Raw genomic sequence first — 8,367 nt, 5'->3', positions numbered from 1 at the left:
CCCATCACCCCACTGGATCTCACCTGACACTCACATCATGAGCGAGAGATCCAAGATGGCTGTGTGACAGTAGCATGCAACACCCACTTTGAATCCAAAATTGTGCTATTTATGTCCAGAGGAAGCATGTTCATGTATATGACTGCCAGACCAACACTGTACAGAAATCATGCAGCAGTCAACCTGCAATGATGATGTTTTGGAGGAGCTTCACAAGACCAGGCCTCCAGTCCTTATCTCTGCGCTTGTCTTTAGTTATTGCTTATCCCTAGTGGAGTTTGTGACTGCTAGATGTTTACAATCCTCTTATTTTGCACAAATGCTGAGTTACAGAATGTATACTGGTCAGTGCTATTTTATATATCTGTCCTGTAGTGTTTTTGTTGTCTGTCTTTATGTGGCTAGGACAAATAACTTTAAGTCTGCAGCTCAGTGTTGTTTTATGAAGCCCCATGGTCCTGGAGAAACGTCCTGACAATAAAAGCTACTTGATTTGATGTGACTGCACCGGATTCAGGTTTTGGTTTAAGTCATGTTTTATGTTGTCATTATATATTGCAATATCAGTGCGTCTGTTTCATGCTCGTTTCATGATAGCCTAGTTTGTTTGTATTTTGGCCAGTGTGAAATTTAATCTTTTAGATGACTACAGTACCAACCATTGGGTTAATTTATTAATAAATATCTCTGGATATGATATAATATAGCTGGTGCTCATAAGAACATTCAAAATATGTAAAATGACCAATAAGCTATCAGAAGCCAAGAAAAATAGAAAAATTGCTTCTAGCATCTTCTAGCATTGCTTCATAGACCTGTTGGATTGATAAGCTCCTATTCAGTTACTCAGACTTACAAACCTTCAGTCCAAAACCATCATCCAATTCAATGTCTCCTGCTCTTTCACACCCAAAACAAAACCCTCTGGGTGTGCTGTGTTGCAGCAGGATTCATGATCATGGGATTGATCAGACTGATGGCATGTGATATTGATTGGCAGTAATGATTAGTAATTCTGCAATAAATGTGATTCAATATTCAGAGAGGTTGAAGAAAAGAATATGGAAAGGTCGAGCTGTGATATTTTAACACACACTCTCCCACTCCTCTAGACACATACACACTTTTATTCATTTTTGTTTCACTCAAATCAATCTGTGCTCTGTGGTCTGCACAGGTGGTAGTATATATACTTATATAGAGGAAAAGAAAGACTTCATGCACCTATTGGAATATAATTGTTGAATCCCGGCACTGCTCTCAAAGGTCCAATTAAACATATTTTGTCATTTTAGGCCTATGCCAAATTCTATTTGCTGTTAATAAAACAAGGCCTGTCATTAACTTTAATAAAACGTGTCAGTTATACTTTTATTGGCTGATTACTCACATCCTGTTTGATGTGTGTGGCTCACTTATTATAGTGGAGCTGTAGGCTGTTGATTGATCTGTGTGTGTGTGTGTGTGTGTGTGTGTGTGTGTGTGTGTGTGTGTCATTGTCATTGTCATTGTCAGGTAGCTGTAGAGGGATTTCCAGAGTTCCTGCTAATGAAAGTTATTTGCACTGGTAAAAACATAACTGGTGATTCCAAACCAAAACACTTCCAAAGGTTATACCAGTGTTGCTCATATCTGCAGGCCTGCCAATATTTACACATTTCCTATAGAAACTCTACATTTTAATATGGGAGTATACCACTTCAATCTATGAATAATAAAATAAATAGAGCAGATTATTTAAATGACATATTGAATCTGGATGATGGTGTTTTGAGCTCTCTCATATTAACTGACCTCATTTTAATGAAAATCAAGTAATAAAAAGTCTTTATTTTTTTATCTATTGGTTTATGTATAAGTCATTTATGACTTGATGTGATGTATTTATTTTTTTATTATATGCTTTATAGCTGGTGCAGACTAATCTTATCCAGAACAGGACGGTATGGATACAGGTTGTAGAGTAGAGTAGAGTAGAGTAGAGTAGAGTAGAGTAGAGTAGAGTAGAGTAGAGTGGAGTAGAGTTGAGTAGAGTAGAGTGGAGTGGAGTAGAGTTGAGTTGAGAAGAGTAGAGTAGACGAGTAGTACAGACTGGAGTAGATTAGAGTAGAGTAGACTGGAGTAGATTACAGTAGAGTAGACTGGAGTAGTGTAGAGAGCAGTTGAGAAGAGTAGAGTAGACGAGTAGTGTGGAGTGGAGTACATTAGAGTGGAGTAGACTGGAGTAGATTAGAGTAGAGTAGACTGGAGTAGTGTAGAGTTGAGAAGAGTAGACTAGACGAGTAGTGTGGAGTGGAGTAGATTAGAGTAAAGTAGACTGGAGAGGTGTAGAGAAGGGTTGAGAAGAGTAGAGTAGACGAGTAGTATAGACTGTAGTAGATTAGAGTAGACTGGAGTAGATTAGAGTAGAGTAGAGTAGAGTAGAGTAGAGTAGACTGGAGAAGATTAGAGTAGAGTAGAGTAGACTGGAGTAGAGTAGAGTAGAGTAGACTGGAGTAGTGTAGAGTAGAGTAGAGTAGACTGGAGTAGTGTAGAGTAGAGTAGACTGGAGTAGTGTAGAGTAGAGTAGAGTAGACTGGAGCAGATTAGAGTAGAGTAGACTGGAGTAGATTAGAGTAGAGTAGACTGGAGTAGATTAGAGTAGAGTAGAGTAGTGTAGAGTAGAGTAGAGTAGAGTAGACTGGAGTAGATTAGAGTAGAGTAGAGTAGACTGGAGATTAGAGTAGAGTAGACTGGAGAAGATTAGAGTAGAGTAGACTGGAGTAGATTAGAGTAGAGTAGAGTAGACTGGAGTAGATTAGAGTAGAGTAGAGTAGACTGGAGTAGATTAGAGTAGAGTAGACTGGAGAAGATTAGAGTAGAGTAGAGTAGACTGGAGAAGATTAGAGTAGAGTAGACTGGAGAAGATTAGAGTAGAGTAGAGTAGACTGGAGTAGATTAGAGTAGAGTAGAGTAGACTGGAGATTAGAGTAGAGTAGACTGGAGTAGATTAGAGTAGAGTAGAGTAGAGTAGACTGGAGTAGATTAGAGTAGAGTAGAGTAGACTGGAGTAGATTAGAGTAGAGTAGAGTAGACTGGAGATTAGAGTGGAGTAGACTGGAGTAGATTAGAGTAGAGTAGAGTAGAGTAGACTGGAGTAGTGTAGAGTAGAGTGGAGTAGAGTACAGTCAGTACTCTTTGAGTACCTCAAAGAGAAAATTTAACACAGTCACAACACAAGAGCAACGGGGAGTTCTAGGAATTAACACAAGCCTCACAAATACTCAAAAATATCACGAATATGAAAGAATAAATATACATATGAATATACATATACAGTACAAAGCTCTCACATTATTTACAGACTGAAACAAAAGTCACTGTACAGATTAACTTTATGGAAAATATAAACAGGTTGGCAGTTTAAAACTGTATATTAGGGTATTATGTATATGTATAATGAGCAGTTTGTTAATGTGAATATAAGATAAACTTAACTTGGTCATAATCAAGTGAAAATAAAGAGAGAGTGCTTGAGTTAGAATGGACAGTAAGACTATGTAAAAATCTGTTCAATGTGCAGTCTGTTTAATCAGTTGGACTTGACTTTTAAAATACAAATAGTGTGTGTGTGTGTGTGAAGAACTGTGCAAAACCATGAATTAAATTTTTTCTTCATCCCGTTTTCATCTACTGGAGCAGTTGATGATGAGCATAGGAATGATTCTCCACCTAATATTACAGACTGTGCATGCTTCTTGTTCATGTGATGTTTCTTGTGTATGCAGAATGTTTTTGAAAGTTCAATATGATCCAGTGTGCTATAAAACTCTTATATAATTAATTTTTATTTTTATTTTATTTATTTATTTTTTTGCAGTGTGCTGTTTTGTGGTGCACAAAAGGTGCCATGAGTTCGTCTCATTCTCCTGTCCAGGAGCTGACAAGGGGCCAGACACAGATGTAAGTAAAAGTCTCAGAAACCTATCACACAATCCTATGAGTGCATCATCTAAGTAAATGCTGGAAGTTAAGGGCAAACAGATCGTGTGAATAAGTATAGATTTGAATTTGTCTTGTCGAATAAGGTTAAAGATTAGCAGCATACAGATGGACTTCTGATTCAGGCCTATGGGGCTTAGGGTTACATTTGCTCATGTAACACAAAGGATTGACTCATTACATTTGGTTAAATGTCTTTTGGCTTAATAAACCCTTCAGGAGAGCTCTTGACTGGAAACATGACAATCCTCTCTTGGTTTGTCGATCAGGTTATAGGCACTGGTTATCTTTCTACACAGAAAAGCGATCAGAAACGGTGTCCAACCATGTTTCACTCATGAATCTGCCTGACCACTGTGGTGGAAAAACTTTTTAATCAACAATTCATACTAGCAAACACAAAGGTTTATGATCAGATGTTATTGAAAAAACAACAAATCCGTGATACGAAGCCGTGACATCTGAATCAACACAGCTGCGACCCAGGATTTCATACAGTTCTAAAATACCACTTTTTTTTTATTCCTCAACCTCCTCCAAAATTATTTAAATATTCTCATATCTTACATAGAATTGTTGCAAATTTTCTATTACCTCTTAGGTTTGTTTTAATCATAGTTTATTACATATTAAACCACTGATATTTATTTTTTATCATTAATATTTTACACTGCAGCTTTATCAACATTGTAAGTATCAGTACCTTCACATTTCACTCCAATACAAGATGCATACAAGGACACTATTAGTACTTTATGATTCTGGCATCATGGTTGTTTTAAAATCTTGACAAAAACAGATCAGGCGAATGTTGGCGACTGATACATTGATGTATCTTTATTTAAAATAATCCAAGAAAAAAATAAATAAATCCAAGGAACATATATGTATATGCTATTACATTTTATCTTTTTGATGACATTTACACACATTAATTGGTATTATTTCTACTGTTCCATTCAATGTGTTCAGATTTCCATATTTTCACAAGACACCTAAGTGGAATTTTCTTGCATCTTGTTTATTAATATATATATATGTATTGCTATTTTACTACATTACTTGATTAAAGCAGCTGCCTGACCTAAATATAAATGCATGGCCTGGAGATCGATGGCCAGTTTTCATGGTGTTTACAGTGGTAAAAGTGGTCTATTGTGAAATTTGTGTAGTGTTACACCATTAATTTGTACTGATCTGTACTGTAACCTTCAAAGCTGAAGCATTTGCTCTTAAATGGTGAACAAAATTTATTCCCATCCTTAAGGCTGGATGGACTTCACAGTGTTTAAGCTGAAATGCTGATGTGTGCATTTTGTATTTGTGCCGGAATCTGGACAAAGACGTTTTTTAGCTGCAAGCTGATTAGTCATTTAAGAATACAAACAAACATGGCAATTAAGTCTTATTATTATTATTCATACAGGTATCATGCTACATTTCATTGTATTTGGAAAAGAGCATTGTATTCCCAGATTCCCGATTCTCAGAAAAGCATGGTTGCCCAGAACAATGTCAAATTTTATGTCTAGTCTCAGAATTTAATCAACATGAAGACAATTAGGAATGAAAAAGGACATATAAGAACAGTCAACTTATTTGTTTATCTTTGCTGGAAAAAAATGTTTTTATGAAACCATTTTTTATAAAAATTAATGTGTATTGTATTATTTATTTATTTATTTATTTATTTATTTATTTATTTTTTATAAAAATGGTTTTATCATCTTACAATTAGGCTGAACTCAATATCAAGAATCAATAGAAATCTACCCTTTAGACCAGGGGTGGCCAACCCGCAGCTCCCAAGTCGCATGCGGCTCTTTGCCAGGTTTCATGCGGCTCTTACTGTACGTTCATATCGAAGTTTGTATTTGTGTCTATTTATTGTGCGTGTTTGCTTCGCTTGAGTTCAATAAGGTATTTTTGTCAAACGCGCATGTGAGTGGAATGAAAATACCTCAAAGTTTCCCAGTAGGAGCAAGATCATTTGAGTAAACAATTTGTGTCAAGTTCGCTCTCAAAATGGCAGGGAAAAAAGGTGATGTTCATGTGTGCCCATGTGTATGATGTGGCTCTTTGTGGTAACACAGTAAAAAATGTGGCTCTTGGTCTCTGACTGGTTCTGACTTGGTCTCTGACTTTCCCCAATTTAAAAATACATATTCAGTGAAAGCAAGTAGAAAATGATCAAAAGGAAATCTGTGTATGTTACAACATCGGGTGTGTTTATGTCAGAGAGCGCAGGCTAGGTGGATTTTGCCTTGGAAGTTCTTGACTTGGAATTCTGACCAGTGCACTTTTCCATGCTGGGTGTCAGGTTTTTCTGACTTCTGACTACAGTGAACGTCAAAGACTACCTAAGTGTTGCCTGCTGAATCGTGTGTTCGATGCGACATCAGCAACATCTGATTCTGTACTGAAAATGTACTGTATTGAGTCTCAAGTCCAGATTATACACAGAGTTTATTGAACTATAACCCTATCACAGAGTAATGTATTTCTGTAGGAAGGTTTTTATTATACCATCAACGTTTAATCATCAGCTCTAGGCAGTGTTGGAAAGAGTGCAGAACACTGACGAGTAGAAGTTCTTCAAGAGAAAAGTAGTGACCAATAAATAAAATAACTCAAATACGAATTAATAGAGTTCTGCAAGAATGAGTCCTAAAATCCGGATATGAACTTTTTAGCTTCTCCAGCTCTGTCACCCTGAAGTTGATGGTTTTTTTGAATAAGCTTTTGGTTAAATACCGAAAATAAGGACTGTGCTTAACATAAGCACAGGATATTTTGACTTTTTATTCTACTAAATAAAATATATATCAGTAATCCCCAACTCACAAGGATCTTTTAAACTTGTACATGTCTTGAAAAAGGTCATTGCTAACAAGTGGCTAAATGGGACTACAACAGAGGTTGCTATGAAAAGTCATCACGCCGAACAGGAAAACTCATCTACTACAGCCTTGTTGTGTTTTTTCTCATACTCTTACAAATTGTTCCAGCTCCAATTTTTCATTTGTTTAAATTAATTTTAAAAAAGAGCAAATTGGATCCCTCTAAGTTCTTTAAATTAGATTCTGATGCCGTCTAAAGTTTAGTGGTAGTGATGTTGATGTCATGTGACCATGGCGTAGTCTTAGTTTTACTTCTCATAATTCATCTTAGGCTTTAAAATGTAATAATTTGTGGTGTGTTTATTTGTGAAGATTATCTTGATAAATGAAAGTGTCCCTGGTAAACCAGAATCAGGCTCCCATGCTCTTTTTGCCACAGCCTAGGTTCGATTCCCATTCAACTTTCAGGGCCGGTCCCAAGCCTGGATAAAATAGGCATTTGTTGAAAATCCTGTGCCAAAATAAAAATGTGTAGATTGGACAATATGCTGTTGTGACCCCGAACAGGGCAATCGTTTTTGTTGATTACAGAGTTTATTTTCTGCAATGACTCAAAAACCAGTGGAAAAATCCTATTGGCTTTTTGACAGGAGAACCAGGGGGATGCTAGCTTCTTGCTTGTCCTACAAAAGTTTGTAATCCATATAGCACTCTAGAAGTCATCTGGTGAAAAGCTATTTGAGTTATTACTGAACAAGCTGCTTTTTTATGTTCAATGTAACTGTCACTACTACTCAGATATTTGAAATAAATTATAAGTAAGAAGATAAGAAATGCAAAAAGCAGATCAGTATCGGTAATTTTTCATATCGTTCATGTTATATTGTCTTTTTTTGACATACCTGAACACAGCACTCTGTTGAACATATTGGAACAAATCTCATCAAACTGTTTTATGATATAATTATGTACAATACACTCTCCCTGATATAGGTTTCACCCCAAATCCTCAGCATTTGAATTCTTTCCTGTACACCCTGCAAATGAAAGCTCTGTTATCCTGTTCTGTATAAGCTTGAATTAGTATGCTGACCTTGCCAAAATAGCTTGTGGAAAAGGTCAAGCTCATTACATCATTACATTCCTATGTGATCTCTTTGCATTTACTGCTTCTAGTGTGAAAATCCCCAAGAGATGCCACTGCTGCTCTGTTTGTGCTGAATTTCCTAAAAATCCTCCTGACGAATCATCTTCGTTGTACCATGAGAGTCCTAATGAAGCAGTTGATGTTCCATGTGCCACTGAGACATTCACTAACTGACTATCATTTTTTTTTTTCCTGGCCAGATGGATTTTTCATAGTGCGCTTTGGGTTTTATGTGTGAGACAAGAACGAATGACCTGCCATCTTTCCAGCAATTTTCAATCCATTCTCTCTCCGTCTCTGAGACACCTTAGTGCATTGATTATGTTGAGGCTGCAGTCTATCTGGTGTTTAGTGTACAGTGTTGTTTCACTTTATGATCTTTCTCTGTTATATAAAATA

At 36.5% G+C, this 8,367-nt stretch overlaps 1 protein-coding gene across 2 annotated transcripts in view; it reads left to right on the top strand.

Annotated features, from left to right (window-relative positions):
• Positions 1-8,367, top strand: part of prkcab (protein kinase C, alpha, b) — a 132,749-nt gene that overhangs the window by 47,883 nt on the left and 76,499 nt on the right. For both annotated transcript variants that reach the window (XM_060891964.1, XM_060891965.1), the window contains exon 3: positions 3,860-3,942. In XM_060891964.1, coding sequence (XP_060747947.1) covers positions 3,860-3,942 — 83 coding nt within the window. The remainder of the gene's footprint in view (positions 1-3,859; positions 3,943-8,367) is intronic.

The sequence above is a fragment of the Tachysurus vachellii genome, chromosome 18 (genome assembly GCF_030014155.1).
Source record: "Tachysurus vachellii isolate PV-2020 chromosome 18, HZAU_Pvac_v1, whole genome shotgun sequence".
Taxonomy (NCBI): Eukaryota; Metazoa; Chordata; class Actinopteri; order Siluriformes; family Bagridae; genus Tachysurus; species Tachysurus vachellii.
The sequence above is the reverse complement of the archived record's forward strand: the minus strand, read 5'-3'. Positions and strand labels throughout refer to the sequence as shown.